Source organism: Rhyacophila brunnea, unplaced genomic scaffold (genome assembly GCF_057557595.1).
Source record: "Rhyacophila brunnea isolate RB1 unplaced genomic scaffold, BYU_Rbru_1.0 scaffold_7, whole genome shotgun sequence".
NCBI classification, from domain to species: Eukaryota; Metazoa; Arthropoda; class Insecta; order Trichoptera; family Rhyacophilidae; genus Rhyacophila; species Rhyacophila brunnea.
Genome location: NW_028233339.1, coordinates 37,533,709 through 37,551,870, shown reverse-complemented (window position 1 = coordinate 37,551,870; position 18,162 = coordinate 37,533,709). Strand labels below are relative to the sequence as shown.

Below are 18,162 nucleotides of genomic sequence, written 5' to 3'. Positions count from 1 at the left end.
TTTGCACGTGCAGGGGTTTACTGCTGACAGTACGTTTTATCGCGGCCACAACAAAACAATCCACGTTTAAACACGTATTATCGTGCAAATTGCAAGATTGCATCCATGAATCAAAAAAAATCATAAGTTTCTAAATTTTCACGCGACAATTGGACTGTTCGCTATCTACGCCAACTAACTACACTGCGCAGACTCATTTTGAGGTTAACCAATTTTCACGACCAGTCAAATAGTACTATAAAATTACAACATCGCGTCTCGCTTACGCTTGAAGAATGAGATTGGAGAGACAGTCACCATTTTACGTTTAAACAGTTATTATCGCGATATTTTAAAATACACAATATGGCCCAAGTAAATCCACACACGTGTACAGGCGCTATAATAATATCTAAATATTGGTAATATTTACATTTTTATTTCTAGGAACATTCTAAAAAATCGTCTTCTAAGTATCGGTTTTCCATTGATAATATAAAATGCAATAAATTTTCTTCAAATTCATTTATGTGAGTAAGCTAAGGAAAACCTGGATATTTGTTACAAGGACTTATAACGGTTAATATGACATGGCATGGTCAACTTACGTCTTTGACGAGTAGACCTAATTTTCATAAAATATTTATTTGGGCACTTAAGCCGTCATGAAATACAAAGTAAGCGACGATTGTATCGATTCATTGATAATCATTATTGACAGCATAATTAATATAAAACATTTCATTTTCAAGTAACTACACCAAACATTTTGTCAGTAAACATTTTTATTTGTATTAAGTATAAAAACTGTTTAATTAAAACTGAAGTGTAAATTTAATTTAACCTGAATTTAAAAAAAGAAGTTATTAAAAACACGCAATGTGTACAAAATTGACTATAATTCGTATGATATCTGTGTGTATTTTGTAGAAATACCTACTTAGCTACCTACCTCTTTGGTGAAAAAAAAACTATTATGATTCCTTACGTCATAATAAAGATAAAATTGAAATAATTACAAGATAAAAAGAACTTTTTAAATACAACGTTTTTAAATTTTCTGTTGAATTATTTATTATGCTCAATATGCTCAAACTTGAACTTGATATGAAGTAAATAAAAAACAAACAAATAATATAGAATACTGAAATGTCATTTTGATTTCCATAGTAACTCACGTATATATTAATAATTTAGTTGCTAGGACCACCTCCTTAGCAACCAATAATAATGGATTGGATTACGGATTTCTTCCGAAATAACTTTTCATACAAAACAGAATTAACTGAAAATGAATTCAATTCCACTTAAAGATGGCTAAAAGTATTAAAAGAATGCATTGGCATTGTGTTCCGATATATTCTAAAAGTTTCAAATGTCTAGCTAGTCGGAAAGTTAGTTAAAATCGATTGCAAGATTTGTACTGGATAAACAACCACCGGACAAACAAGAATACGATCTAAGAAAAACGTGGTAAAAAAAGAAGTTATTAAAAACACGCAATGTTAGTGTACGAAATTGACTATAATTCGTATGATATATATAATGTGTGTATTTTGTAGAAATACCTACTTAGCTACCTACCTCTTCGGTGACAAAAAAATCTATTACGATTCCTTACGTCATAATAAAGATAAAATTGAATAACACAATTTATTGTTTTACTAAAACCCAAAATGTATTACATCAATTGTAATACATTTCATTTTCAAAATGTAATAAATCTATTTATAAGTCTATGTGTCGTTCATAGATCACACAGGGGAACTCCTTGTAGAAAGTGTCGTCAGCGGAATGCTATTCTAACTTACAATTCAAAATTTCGAGGAGAGAGTTTCTTGAAACAACTTACTGAAAATATTTATTATCTTTATGGATAAATAAATGTACGCATCATATCGTCGGCTTAATTCTAACATATCATAAGTCATTTTTCTTCAGATTTCATGTTTTGGTGATTTCGATTTACAAGTATGATAACGCATATATTTCATTCATTTAATATCCAAATATGCAAGTGGAAGGGAGATAGAATCATGTAAACTAACATAACGTATCTCAGTAGTGTCGTATCTATATTATAATATATCTATGGTAGTGTCTCGACAGCCAGTCGAACATCACGTATGTCATAAGTTTGCAATTTTGTAATTAGATTATCTCTTTTATTTCGAATACTATTGACTCGAAAATAACACGTAGATCAGTTCTAATAACATGTTAGTCCTGTAGATACATTATATTTAAAAACTATTAAATATTTTGTTTAAAGTATAATTCATAATAGTGAAAGATCGTCCTACAACAAAAAAAAGTATATGCATATGATTCCGTAAGTTGAAATATTTAGTTTTAATTGCCTCCTGAACACTTAGGTTAAACTGACTTACGATATGTTATAATTAAACCGACAAAATTTTAGTAGGATTATTGATGAAAAAAATGGTGCATACACTTGTCAATATAAATAATAAATAACTGAAGTAGGCTATTTCAAAAAACTCTTCTAAAATATTTCAAATTTGAGTAATAATAATAGTTCTGCATTCAGCTGACGTCGTGACGCCATGTAGTATCAGAAAATGTTGTTAAAACTTTTAAAAATTGATGGCAATAAAATTATTATAAGTTATTTTCTTCTTATAATAAAATGGAAACGGGGTGACGAATTAATGAGTGTTAAGTTCCCCAACGGACGAAATAGGAGTGGGTATTGACAGTCGTATAAATAGTTAGTAAATTTTTCTAGTCCACACACTGTAGCAAAAAACATCCAGTAAGGTTGTTAATTTTTTCTGGCTTTTCTGGCCTATGAAATCCATCGCCAGTGGCACACCTCGTCAAAATAGCGTGTCGTTGTACAATAAAAGGTGATATGAAAGCAGTTTAATGACCCTCCCCAGCAAAATTTTCTCCCTTGTAATAAAGTTTCAGCTTTAATATTTTTTATACTGTTGTTTATTTTTTAAACCTGTATAGGCGTTTCCAATTTGGTTTTAAATCACGATATTTATTCTCAAGTATAAAAATGAGGTTTTTTTATTGTTTTAGTAATCGCTGTTAGAAGTGTATACCTACCTGGTTTTGTAATTGATATGAATAATTATACCTACTGACTGTTAGTATCATCATACATTGTTTTTGATTGATAATGAATTTAACTAGGCATTTCAGTTAGAAGGCTCGGTCATAAGGCAGGCCCCTATCAGCCCCGTGAATATACCATCCGTGACCCCATCGCAATAAAAAACAAAAAATAAATAAAAGCAGTCAGGAAAAAGTTTGTTTTCAATTTTAATCGAATAATTATTGACTGTAAAACATTTAAAATGCGTGGCATCGCGAATACGTTATAGGATTTTCAACATGTTTCTGATATATTAAATATTTTTTTAAATTTTGAAAATCATTATTATCCACACTAAGAATCGAGCGATTTAGTTTTCCTTTCATAGCTTTTTTCGTTGCCTTTTTTTATCAATTTTAACTGTGATTATTTTAACTGTCTTTATCATATAATACCTTCGCAGCTTTTCAGCTTTTCCCGCCAAAAAACTAAATTCTTTATATCAGGTCATTTTTCTTTTCTTTTAACTGTACTTGTGTAAAATTATTTTCACATACATTCAGGCTTTCCCTCATAGATCCCCATCTCTAATGTGCCAGATGTTTTTTCAGGTTTAGAAAAAATAATGTACGATTTTCAAAATTAAGGAAAACACTCGGTTTTCCCGAAAAAAATATCGTGCCCAAATAGGGGAGTGACCTCTGAAATATAAGACGTATGGTCACCGTAATGATTTTCGCGAATAAAAGCTACCCGGTATCTTGTTGTCTTCCGATAGTACTAAGTGTTGCTAAAGTAGGTGCGAATTTATATTTTCAAATAAAATATGAATTGTGGCAATAAATAGGGAATAAAACTATCAAAATGATCAGGTATGTAAGTATTTAATTAATTTATATTATCAAAACGTCAAGTAAATGGTTTTTAAATGAAATGTTAATTTTAAAAGCTTTTTCATGTAATCTATTTGCACCCCAACGTCGTCGTCCCGTGAAGCGTTTTTTGGAGGTGAATATAATTTTCGCGCCCCATTCCTAGCGCCTAAGGACCTACAAAAATGTGCAGTAAGATTTTTGAAATAATAAAAACTATACCTAATTAATATGATTAATTCTAAAGCTTTTAATGGTGAACACATAACTTGGAACACCTCAGAAATGTTAGAATTTTTATAAGTATTGTTACAGAGAAAGATTTAAACCTGCACCCATTGTATTTCGACCAATGTGCTTTAAAAATTAAAGCCATCTATGCCATATCTAATGACGATGAAAAAAGTGAAAATGTATGCTATTAAATAAAAAATAAAAAAATATCTATATTAATTTCCTCTAGCTTCAACAAATGCACCCTTTCCCCGTATGGCTCTTCAAAGACATTTATATAAAGGTTATGGTATGAAGCGGTCCTGCGGAGCGGTTTGTAACCAATGATGTTGTTTGTATAATGTATATTATCGCTATTTTGCAGATAAGTCAAAATTGACTGTGACATCTGTCGTCTGTACATACAAATCATACACTGACATCAGTGATAGCGAAGGCCTTAAAAAACGAACAAACGTCGCTCAGGATGACACGCTTTTCGGAAGGGTGGTTAAAAAATATACTTCATAACTGTACAACAAATTCAGTAGGTAGTAAATATTGTATAATTTCTCGAAGATAATTAATTGACATGCGTGCTAAATTTCAAACCGGGAAATGAGAAACCGTCCAGCACTTCAGGATACTTCAAACCGGGCAGGGCTCGAAATGGACCGGAACGCACAGGAGCGCCGTTCCGGTTCATAAAATCCACAAAATTATCGCTCCGTCTCGTGGAAATATTAGTTTGACCGTCTGAGCTAGATATTTCATATAATAAAAAAATAACACACTTATTTTTATAAATCACATTTACAATTAATGTAGTATAGTATAATATAGTTGATATTTTCGTAAAATTATCGAGCGCTCCGGTTCGTAAAATTGTCCATTTCGAGCGCTGAAACCGGGATAATATCAGCTATACCGGGACGTATGATAAACCTATTTATAGGCATGGTGTTGTCCTAGTTATTAACCCAATCGATTTAAGTGCCACTAATGAGTATCGGTTTTGGGTCAGCTATACAATAATTTATCATTACTTTTGTAACAAACATTCGAGGTATAAATCGAAGAATCAAGCTTTTAAACATAAAAGGTTTCATATTGACGATCGTAAAATACAATTTTGTCAACGAATAACGTTATGAAAGTTCGGTACGAAATAAATAAGAGTTTACTTACCAAAATATGTAAATTTTTAACAAGCTCTATAAAATAATTTAGAAACTATTTTAAAATTTGCCTACCGCCAAAAATCGACCAGTTACATAATACTAGTGAGTCGTTATAGAAATTGTATTTGAATATATTTGCAAATTACCACACAGCACCACTTTTGTTAGTAATGGGAGTTGGGGGTTGTTTATCAAAAGGGACCATCGTTTCTTTTATACCCCTTAGCAGTGACGTAGTGTATTTGGAACGAAGTTCTCTATTTTTGCATAAATGTTACACATACATTCTAGAACTATTAATACTAAGAAATGTTACACATAGTATATTATACTCAGTTCTGTTCAATATTCGATTAATAATTATTCATGTGTTAGTTTTATCCAACGGTCATTGTATTTGTTTAAAAAATCCTGTATAATTTGTTAAATTTTTTGGTAATATTAGTACTCAGCATAAAATCATCATCAGCCGGGGCCGATCGACTGCTGGATGAAGGCCTCCTCTAGCTCCCTCCATTCTTATCGGTCCCAGTGGGTTTATTCTATACTTACCGACCGCTAACGTGATAAATATTATCAAACTTAGGGTAGGTTTGTATCAAAATATTAGCACTTATTGTAACAATTAAACGAAGTTGGTTTTTATTGTTGCAATAAGTGCTATATTTTAACAGCACCTATCTTGCTGCTGTTAAAATATCGCACTTATTGCAACAATAAAAACCAACTTCGTTTAATTGTTACAATAAGTGCTAATATTTTGATACAAACCTACCCTAAGTTTGATACTATTTATCACTTTAGTGTTCGATAAGTATAGTATAGACCCACTGGTTCTTTGCTGCCACGTATTGACAACATATTATTATATGTTTACTAAATAAGGCATATTATTTTAATGGTGTACCTAATAAGTGTCTTATTTGCTTTCATTCCAATCCGCACATACAGTCGTACATATAGATCTTAATTTGAATCAATAAATAAATGAAACTAATAGATTACAGATAATACATTCAAAACATAAGCTAAAAACAGTTTCTGATAATTATTGTCGTAGCCAAAAAAGATTTTATACGTAAATCACCTTATAGTAGGGTTCAGACATATTATGATGTCAACTTCAACATTTCTTTTCATGTTTTCATCACTTTCTTACTAAAGATTACGCAATATAGCTGATACGGTCTCTTTCGCCTAGCTACTGGGTAATGTTATGCAGATATTATAATATGTTAGTGTATTAGTTGTATCGTCAATTACTAGAACTTTGTATGCTTGCTGAAAAAAAGTACTCTATAAATATACTTACCATAAGATTGATAATGTGACCAGAAGTTCCGACTGGTTTGTAATGTTGTATATAGGGATGTATTTTCTGATTCACATGCTTGCATGAGATCTTGCAATCTCTTGAAATTGATAGTTTGAGCCATAAAATAATTTTATAAAATGTATAGTCAGTATATATTTAATGCAGATTATTAGTAATAGATGGCGCCACATTATATCGCATGAATTCAGAGAATTTTTGTTATTGTTATGTCAGTAATCGCCAGACAGAGCAACGTTATTGATTCAAATAACAATTTGTTTTTTTTTTAAATCTATAAATGCTATCCTGTATCATATGGGTAGATCTTGGTCGCTGTGCGAGGTTTTTGTATGACAAATGGTTTTATACTGAATCTATTAAATTCATTATCTGTATCCAAATATACGTTAGAAATAAACACGTAAATACGGACATTGGATTCGAACCCACACCACAATCCACATGTTTAGAAACAGCAGTTCTACAATTAGGCAGCCGTATGATATATATTATAAGCATTTCTGAAGAAAAAAAATCGACAAACTTGTAGGTATAATTATTGCCTAATAAATGAGGGAGATTTGAAATAAAAACGGCAGTTTCCATTTTCGTAATAATTTTAGATAAAAGATTTTTTTAATTTTATTTGTATAGGTACTTATAATATATAAAAACTATTTATTTTATTCAACGAATAATTCACAAGATTTGGAAATGTAACATTCTATATATTGAACATACATAATTAGAAAACATCTCATGCATATACCCACTAAACTTATAATAATAAGAAATAAGACTTAAACGGAAACTGCTGTTTTTTATTAAATATCAAATTAATATTTGTCGTTTTATTTCTAGTATTTCACGGAAAATCATTAGTTTAATGACACGTACACACTCCGGTAGCAAAACTAGGTCAAATTTCAAAAATAGTTGATTTCGCCTGAAGTACCTATTACTAACTAGTTGAATGACCGCTACCCTTCCCGCCCCCGAATCGATGCCACGGGGTTGGGAAATTAACAAAGAAATATGTAAAACCTCTCGGAATAAAAAAAGAAAGTCAACTCGGCGTGCCTCACGCTACTCGAGGTCTCACATCACACCATGCCCGGAATAATAAGACGTCCGTTGACTGTGTCTTGGAGTGGAGTCTCGGCTTCTGGATTACCATACTGACCTCGGCTATTATACGTCCTTGAAGGGTCACCCGTTGTTTATGGACGATGTATATCTTGTAATACGTGAAAGTGTTTCTTGGTAATTTACGTACATACAAGACAATTATTTATAAAAGTGTAGTAGTTAATTTTATACACAGCTTTATTTTCAATTGACTTGATTTACATTCATATATGAAACTAAGTACAATACCATGTACATAATATGTAGCTGTTAAATATTTAAATATATTTTAATATTAAATACTTTCGACCGAAGGTACTTGATGGAATTTGAATTGAAATTCAAGTGGATTTAAGTCTTGTACTTCGTGTACTTTTGGTGAGTGTACACAGTGCCTGAAGATGCCGAAAGGCGAAACCAGGGTCGAAAAAAGGACTCAAATGGAATTGTACAAAACTTAAATCTATTACAATTAAAATGTATATTATAATAATTAAAAATTAGGCTCGATTATCTCAGAAATATCCATATTATTAACAAAAAAAATAGATAAGTATAGGTATACGTCGAATGCTTCATTCTTAAATGTCGTATATTATTCATTAGATAAAATTGCAAGTACCTACGCTAAAACTATAATTGTCTACAGCAGTGTTTCCCAATAATTCCCGGCCCCTCTCCCTGAAAAATTTTCCGACAAAAAATAAAATCGTTATAAACTTGTGAGTCATACTGATATCTTACAAAAAAACTATTAACTGTGCACACTGTATCATATTAGTATTATATTAGAGCTAAATTGCAAAGTATTTGCTCTGTTTAATCCAAATTATTACATACCTAATTGACTTTTAATATTATCTTATATGCATTCAATTCTTCTTTTGGTAGTATTATTTTAGGTCAACATAAATATGTTAATACAAATTTTGTTTGTGTTGGTATCCGACAAATTTTAATATATATGTTACGCCGAATGTGCGAAATTGACTATTACATGAAATAGGCAAAATTTTGCCTAATTCATGTAATAGTCAAGCCTGTTGCCTTATTCATGAATTAGGTAAATTATCTGCCGAGTGCGTGAATTCGCCAGGGTATGGAATTGTTAAACTGTCAACATGACAGTAGAAAAAGTAAATTGAATACGGATGATTTTATTAGTTATAATTGGACATAATATAATATTATTATTATTAGGTTAGGTTTTGTAATTCTGAATTCAACTGAATGTCAATTTTGAAGTTAGCTAATAAGTGTCAAAAAACTATCAGATCATACTATCACAAACAAACAATCGACCATTGCACGATTGATGCCTAAGCACGAATCAAATCGCGAAAATACCATTTGACACATTTGGTTAGTTGCAAAAAACACCACCGGAGCGCGACCATCTATTTTGACCAATGCATGAGCATTTGACACATTTGGTTTAGTTGCAAAAAACACCACCGTAGCGCTACTATCTAATTTGCCCAATGCATGAACTAGGCAGAAAAATTACTGCCGAATTCACGCACTTAGCAGATATTTTGCCTAATTCATGAATAAGGCAACGGGCTTGCATTTTTCATTATTTAGGCAAAATTTTGCCCATTTCATGTAATAGTCAATTTCGCACATTCAATATATAATTGTAAAAAATATTTATGAACAAATATGTGTAGTCCTACTGACACATTTCGCGGCCCACCGCAAAAGCCCTTCGGCCCCCCCAGAGAGCGGCGATCCATGAGTTTGGGAATATGTAATTTAGTTGCATATTGGCTGATTCGTAAAGCGCACCCGCCATATAGCGATGCCTGTGGGTTCATGTCCTATTATGTGCGTTTATCAAGTGTTACGAATTATGTATGTTCAATAAATAACGTTACGTTCATATATCTTGTATACTTATTAATCATTAGATAAAAGATTTAAACAAACATATCAATATGACAGCAATGTAAATGCTTAATCTGTTGAATATTATGGATGATTTTTACATCGGCCATTGTTAACATGTTAGTAATGTATCGAACTAAGTAACAAAATAGACTCGTGGTGAGTTATGTTATGACCCAGTCAATCAGTTATCATATTATTTGTGCAATCAGCAAAAATTTCATTAATTGAGAGGGTATAATTATGACGTCGTGTTTGCTGGAGAACTGCTCTAAAATAAAATGGTGCATTATCTTATAGTCATCAAGTATTTGTTAAACTTTTAAAACTTTGTGAATGTCTATCTATATAGTTAATACGTTTCACCTGCCATTTACCTTTCTCTGCATTATGAATTAGAGAAAATCATATTTCTTATTGCGGAATATATGGCCGAAGTATGCAGCTTGTCTGAGATTGATACATAAACACTTCCTCATCGGTAATGTGATCCATCCAGGAAATCCTCATCGTTTGCCGATACAGCCACATCTTGAAAGCCGCTGGTCTTCTTTCTAATTTAAACTCCGTATACCAAGGATTCCCAACAGCGGGCCGACTGACTGACGAGTTTTATTTCGTTTATTCAGAGTTTGTAAAATCAAAACATCTTAATTTCAATGTAAGTATAACAATTTAAATAATTTATTAATTATTCTTCTGGAGCTATGTAGTAGAATCAAAAATCAAACGTAATTATTTACACTATTATTTTTATTTAGTTATAAGTAATAAAACTAAATAAAATTCTAAACAAGAAAACAAGAGAATGCTAACCCGTCCTAGAGGTTAGTGTTTATTTTAAATGGGAAATCTACAGGACGGAGAGATTGTGTGCTATTGAAATGATTTAATTTTACTAAACGAAAAATCATAACATCGTATTAATGTGTTGTGTTAATTATTATTGGATTTTAAATTTGAAACGTAATTACGCAGTTGTTGCGGGACTTCAGAAAATCCAGATACCAAGTACTTTAATATATTTTATTCTGATTTTTTTACTTCCAAAGTCCTCAAATTAGTAACTATATTATTATCAATAACTTACTGTCTAGTCTTTACCACGCGATACTGCCGCGTTTAAATTTGTAACAAGATGCCAGTTAAAACTTGACAACTAAAAATCGTAAAGTGACAATATATTTTTAAAGGTAGCCTGCGGCGCAATTTTCGTTGATTGTTATTGCAAATATTTAATCGATCAAAAAATATACAAGTAATATTATTCGTCAAATTGTAGATTTATATCCAGTTACAATTATGGAAAATTCACCAGTGACTCCCTTCTTGTGTCCTGCTGATCAAAAACCAGTTGAAAACCTCTGACGTATATGTAGCATCTGATAACCACTCATTGGCTGTTCAAACATGTATGTCTCGATTACAAAAAAAATGTTCCATGCTTTGCGGATATACCGAATTCAGAATTGTTACTTGCTTAATTGGTATTATTATTATATTATCAAACATATTATAGATTATATAAATAAAGAAACACATTTTTCAAAACAAGTTTATATTTTTATCACACAAGATAAACATACAATAGACAAGATATAAACTCTAAAATGCCTCCACATGATTTTTTTTTCTAAATGAGAGGTTTTATTTTTTTAAATTGTGAACCTTGAAACGGTTTATTGTTATATTTTATACTTTGGTGATTTTATAAACTAATTCAATATAAAAATAATAAAAGTATAAGATTCTGTAACATAAATGAGCAAAAGAAAGTAATATAATTTGTGTAATTATAAAGTTAATAATTATGTATAAAAAGTCTAAAATATTGTAAATGACACCTATACAGATCTATCTACTCACTACGACATGTAATAATAATAATATGGTCTCTATAAATATATTTTGGCATAAAAACTCAAAGCTCGCTTATATTTAATTCAATAATAGACAGATCTGAATTCCACAAAACAATGTAAGTACATCAATTTTATTTATATTTTAAATTTTACAAAAGCATTGATTTTGTCCAGCAGTGTCGTTTAGTTTTTTTTTTGAATAATCACTAGATGGCATACTGTTAACATACTATTGTAAGTACCAAAATAAATAGTATTTACTAATTATTATATTGAGACGATCTGAGAATAAAACTAAGTATGTGTCATTCAATACTATATTTTAGTATTTGGTAAGATATAATATCACGATAGAAACAATAACTAGTTTTAAGAATTGACGATATGTTACTTTTAATAACATAAACTGACTTATTATTAAAAAAAAATGGAATACTATAGTACAATGTAAGTAACACTATATCTTATCGTTTTTCTTTAGAAAAAAATATCTGATTCTTTTAAAACAAAGTTCAGTAAGAATTACGTAGGTTACCTGATTTTTATTTTCACCTCGTTATATAAATGTAATATTCGGAAAATATTCCTAATGTACCTATGCAAATAATTATTATTACCCCTGGACTCTAAAGTTAAGATGACCTAAGGCGCAAATCCAACTGAAAATGGCATGGCGAGATGTGGGAATTACTAGATAATTTGTTCAACTTGGGTCTGGTAAAAACGACGACGTCGTGACATTTCTTCGCGCCGCCTTCTGTGGACTTTGCGCATATGTGAAAAATCAACTTTTAGATACTTAGAGATATAATAATTATAAACAAGTTACATGGATAATATAATAACAAAAGTTTGTATTATAAATTCACTTAAGTAATTTTACCTTTTGAGTCCATAATTAACCTGAGTAACATTCGAGTATTTTAATGACTGTTTCTCAAATAATCATTAAGATCGTCAATATACGTAATAAGAGTAAAATAAATATATTAAAAATAAAATATCAAAAATAATAATATCATTAAATTAATCTGTGTAGTCTGAATCTTAATTCAATGAAAATATTGTTGATGATTTAGTTAGAAGAACTTCGCAGCCATCGCCATGAAGGCGGTTACAATCATCACGAAGGAGACAGAAATGATTCCAGCGCCGTTACGTTCTGCTGGCATCTCGCTGAAATCAAAATATTACAAAACAATTAGTACATTGTATCATTCATACAATCATAAAAATATACTAACTAGCTAACAAATATATTATTCATGACGCTGTCTATCGTGCGGATGACATATTAGAAATCTCCATTAAGGTTAATCCAACTATTAGGAACAAGTTATTTATTTTAATGGAAGTATTTAATACATAGGTTACGTGGTACCTATAATATAATTATTAAGCTTTTATTTAAATCATTTTCTTTACTCATTTATAATTATTATTATTACACACTTTGTACTTTCACCTAGGTACTATGTATTGTGGCGCATTAGCCGATCACTGTTAAGGCGAAGTGCAGTCCGACAGTCGTGATTGATATTGTGACCATACATACAAATATACAAAGCACAATAATTGGATATAATTTTAAAAAGATCATTTAGGCATATTTTCTAAAAATTGATCTGTTTGATTGAAAAATTGATTTGATTGAGTAAATGATATTTTTAAAAAATCAAATTACGTTTAACTCATCAAAATTGTCATAAAATATAAATAATTAAAGCGTTCAACGAACGCAAATTTAAAACATTTTTTAATTTATCTTTTATTTGAAAAAAACTACTTTTTAAAGCGTTTATATACGAATTAATAAATTAAATACTATACTATAGATTGAGCAAGTGGCTAATATCTACTCTAGTAATAAATTTCTTCATAATACGACCAAGATCCACATCGGATTGTAGAGCGAATGGAAAAAAATATTCCATTGTTCGTATTATATCATTAGATATCCTTACTGACACTACACTCCTCCTTATATTCCTCCTATTTTCTGAATAGCATAATAATTTCTAAATAATCAACGATCAGTTTGATTAGAATAATAATTCAAATCCTATACCCAAAAGACCACAAGAAAATCTACAAATGTGTGATAATTTTGAATATAAATTCAATATTTAATTTATTCTGTATCCCCAGGTAATAAATACATTTTGAAGATCCAGAGTTAAAAAATCAAATATAATAACCATATTATATTTTTTACGAGCATTACATATGTAAAATATATAATTTTAAAACTAAATTTTTTACAGCAATTTGTAAATTGTAATATTAATCATTAAGACGCCTATTTTAGACTACCTAGAAATTCATCAATCACTGGCATATATTATAAATCGCAAAGTTCCAACACGAAGGAAAAGCTAAGCGTAATTTTCTAATAAAAAATGGATGGCGCTATTTTGTAAACCATTATGTTCGCATACTAAGTTTTGCTGGTAGGTACCTAATATTTTTTATCATTTAATGTGGAAATCAAGTCAGTGGCGTCGATAGGAGTTAAAATTGTCGATAAGTCTGATAATTGGCGATGACTTTGTTCATCTCCGCCCAAGTGGAAATGGGAGTTTTCAACCTAATCGCTTGGAAAATAAGAATGGTGACAATCGCCAAATCTCAAACAACTTCGGAAGAACAAGGACACAACAATTAGATACACAATCTACATTTACTCCTCGATTGGCCAATTTTCAGCAAGGACTTCTGAAACCTTCCGAGGACCGTGGCAAACGAGGCCGGAAGAGATGCGCTTTTTAATTTCTCTATTGGTGTAATAAAACAACCAAAATAATAAACAGCTATATAATATAACAATACTTGTTCATGCCTTTCAGATCCAGTAATTGCAGTCATAAAAGTTGGGATAAGTATTTGCTCAAAAACATGGCCATCACAAAGGGAGGCTGACAGGGCCGGGACAGATATAAACACACATCACAAATTCTCTCTAATAATAAAAAAAGTTTTATTCTTATTAAATATTTAAAATTATGTGGTTGTACAATACAATTTTTTATTGTGTATCGATACTCGACAACTCCATAATTCAAATTGATGTATTAAAATATACAAAAAAATACTAAATATGTATACACATTAATTTTACCAAGTCACGCTGCCTTTATCTTTAACGATAGGTAGGGGGGTTCACCAAAAATCCTAGCCTGGAGTCCCGCTTCAGGATGTGGGGGCCATGCTCAAAAAATCAGTCCTATACGACATTTATTTTTGAATTATTTCTCAATGAATACAATGAAATATCCATCAGAATCACAACCGTCTTGCATTACAAAGAATTTTCCATGGTTATTGCAAGATGGTTTCATAGGCCCTGGCCGAATTCAAATTAGCAATACCCGATGCGGGTAGAGTCTAAGCTAAGGGGTAGACGAATTATTTTCAATAGGGCATTTTTCTCAGCCGCTACAAATTTCATTCGCCTTAGCATCAAGTAGAGTAGTTTGCGTGCCAAAGTCCGCAAAGAAGCCTTGATAGTAAATGCGAGGTATCCACAAAGGCATCTAGAAAAACATCTAGACACACTAAAGGACGTTCAAATGTGATCTTCTCCATATACCTTTACGACGTGGAAGCAAGATAAATATACTCTTAATTCCATGAATGGTCAGGCATATAAACCCCTGTAGAAAGGAGCTGCACATTTAGCCTGGGCTACCAGCATAGCTCGTAAACTATATATTATTCGGTGGTTCTTTGGTTATATTTTAATATAATATAAGGGTTGGTTCTCTGGTTGTAATTGGAATAGTCGAAATACGTAGAAGGATCCCGACTTTCTAGAATGACCAGGTGAGAGACGTCAAGGTTTCTTTCTACTAATAGCCTTCAGAGTAGGAGAATGCAGGAGCGAATAGCGGAAGATCGTCGAGGGTAGCAGAGCTGTTCCGATCAGTAGAGGTCGGACTCGCGATACTCGATAGTAAGTATAACAACTAGGAAAAAGATGATAAAATTACCAAACATTACCGACTAATTCATTATTTTTTCTCATATATATTGTTAATAATATAAATGTAAAAGTGATATAGTTCAAAATACTACATTGTTTTATTTTTTAAAACTGTAGAAGAATGCCCGTTAATCCTCAAAAACACTCCATGCCGATGTACGAATTGACTTAACGTTACGTTTTACGCAAAATCGAAATTATTAGCACTAGACTTGTCAATAAGGTCACGGTAATTAATATTTTTATAAGTAAATACGTAGTTTATAGGTTATATCACGTTTGTTTTTATTACATGACATGTAATTTTTAGCCTTACTTTCAATAAGTATTTAAATTATATTAGTTACATTTTATAAAAATCGTATATTATTAATAATATAGTTCAGAATAACAATCGTTTTGTAAGCGAGTTATAAACACGTCTTCTTACATTCACCGCAAGATGTCATCCATCAGCTGTTTATAAATTTTTAAAAAGTTCAAATCTAAAAAACATATGAAATATTTTATTAAAGTCTAGGCAAAAACTGATACTTCTGTTTTATGAGAAAACCCACTGCCCAGTCATTCGTAATAAAAAGAAAATTTAGTAGTCATTGTATCCGCTGACCCCCTTAACCGGAAAATAAAACTACCTATATATTGCGGTAATTTGAAAAAAGAACAGCGTGAAGTGGTGTGCGTGTCAATGGTGTACCAACCCCTGCTACTGCGTGTTTATGTTATCGCCCCTTTTCCATACAATAAAATGTTTATCTCAAAATATCCTTCACTGTATCTGTGATTAATTAACAAATTCTGAACCCATATTTTAAACAAAATTGTCTAATTAATTTAAGGAAAATACGCAAAGCAAATGAGTTCAATGGTTCCCAGGGTAAAGTATTTCTGGATCCAATCACTTATATTCCCGCAAAGTTTATTGTACATTTACAGTTTACGCCAGGGGTGGCAATAGCTATGGTCGGTAGATTCTATCATTTATTAAAATAAGTCATATTAATCGTTCAGTAGATTAAATGTGATAGAAAATAAGAAACTACTACTTTATTTTAATCATCGTGTTCGCACTTCGGGCGAGTAAATCGCAATAAAACACACTATTGAAATATACATTTCGCGTTTGTGGAGTGATCCACTATTATCTTTTAATTTTTACGGACGATTCATTTTCTGGCATCGTATTTGTAAGCTGTAATACTTAAAATATGCAGAGAAACTGGGTAAGAATACACTGCGTACCTACATCTTTTGAATATTTTCTTTGATATTTTGGACTAACCAGAAAATTGATTTTCTGGGGAATTTTAATGGACATATTTTCATTACCAACAAAATCACAAATAATTACAAGATAAAAAGAACTTTTTATATACAACGTTTTTAAATTTTCTGTTGAATCATATAAACTTGACTTGACAAGCTTAAACAATCAAAAAAATTTGTACTTGATAGAAATAATACTGAAATGTCATTTTGACATTTCATATTGATTTCTATAGTAACGCACGTATATTATTAATAATTTAGTTGCTACTACTCCAGACCCCTAGCAACCAATAATAGTGGATTGGATTACGGATTTCTTCCGAAATAACTTTTCATACAAAACAGAATTAACTGAAAATGAATTCAATTCTACTTAAAGATGGCTAAAAGTATTTTAAAAAAATGCATTGGCATCGTGTTCTGATATATTCTAAAAGTTTCAAATGTCTAGCTAGTCGAAAAGTTAGTTAAAAATCGATTGCAAGATTTGTACTGGATAAACAACCACGCTACAAATAAGAATACAACCAAATAAAAACGTTGTAAAATACTTTGATCTGTTACTTATTTTCTTTATATATTTAATTAATTTAAATTATTAAAATATATGGGTAGTGTATAAAATACTTCTAAGATGATTCTATTATACATCGGCTTGTTTATTAAATATTTAGGTTATAATTTATAGATGTTTATCGATAAGTTATTTTGAACGCAAGCAAAATAATGATTGAGATTGGGAATATTGTTGTTACTTTCAATAAGTAATTAATTACATACTATTTATTCTAATATTCCTATATATTCGATTTCATCATATTTCTTTGGTAAGTACCTATAATGTCTTGATACTTTGACCTATTTATGACAAGTGCTTAATTAGTAAGCTCATTATTCAATGGTATTGATTGTATATTTGAAGGTTAGTTTTAAGTAGGTACATATACAATAATTTACCACTGCAGTTTATTTTTTCGGTTTACAAGAAGAAATTAAAACTATTTTAATGAAAAATATGGATTCTGAACTTATCATAAAATATAATAAAAACCACATATATGAAAGTTATAATATTATTCGTTTTTCGTACGAAATATAAAATTTAAGTTAAGTTTATTTGCTTTTTTATTTTAAATTTAGTATCCACATTCCTTGTCCAATCTACAATATCTAATAAATAAATTTAAATGGTTATGTGAACATTTGTTTACTTAACATGAGCATTCGATTTTGTATTCTTGTTACTAAAATCATTCATAGCATCAGAATATTTTTCTACTACATTATAACTTACCATTACACAAGAGTCAATAAGTTTTTGTAACAGGAACTCTGTGATTTTAACATAATAATGATAGACCGATTTTTATAAAAAATAGTTTTGGAAATTGTATCACTCATAATGTG

The 18,162-nt window shown here is 30.5% G+C and overlaps 1 protein-coding gene across 3 annotated transcripts in view; it reads right to left on the bottom strand.

The window, feature by feature from the left end:
• Nucleotides 1-12,433: 12,433 nt before the first annotated feature.
• Nucleotides 12,434-18,162, bottom strand: part of LOC147064815 (superoxide dismutase [Cu-Zn]-like) — a 71,180-nt gene continuing 65,451 nt past the window's right edge. For all 3 annotated transcript variants that reach the window (XM_085958096.1, XM_085958097.1, XM_085958095.1), the window contains exon 5: nucleotides 12,434-12,680. In XM_085958096.1, the coding sequence (XP_085814222.1) occupies nucleotides 12,584-12,680 (97 nt within the window). In that variant the 3' untranslated portion in view covers nucleotides 12,434-12,583. The remainder of the gene's footprint in view (nucleotides 12,681-18,162) is intronic.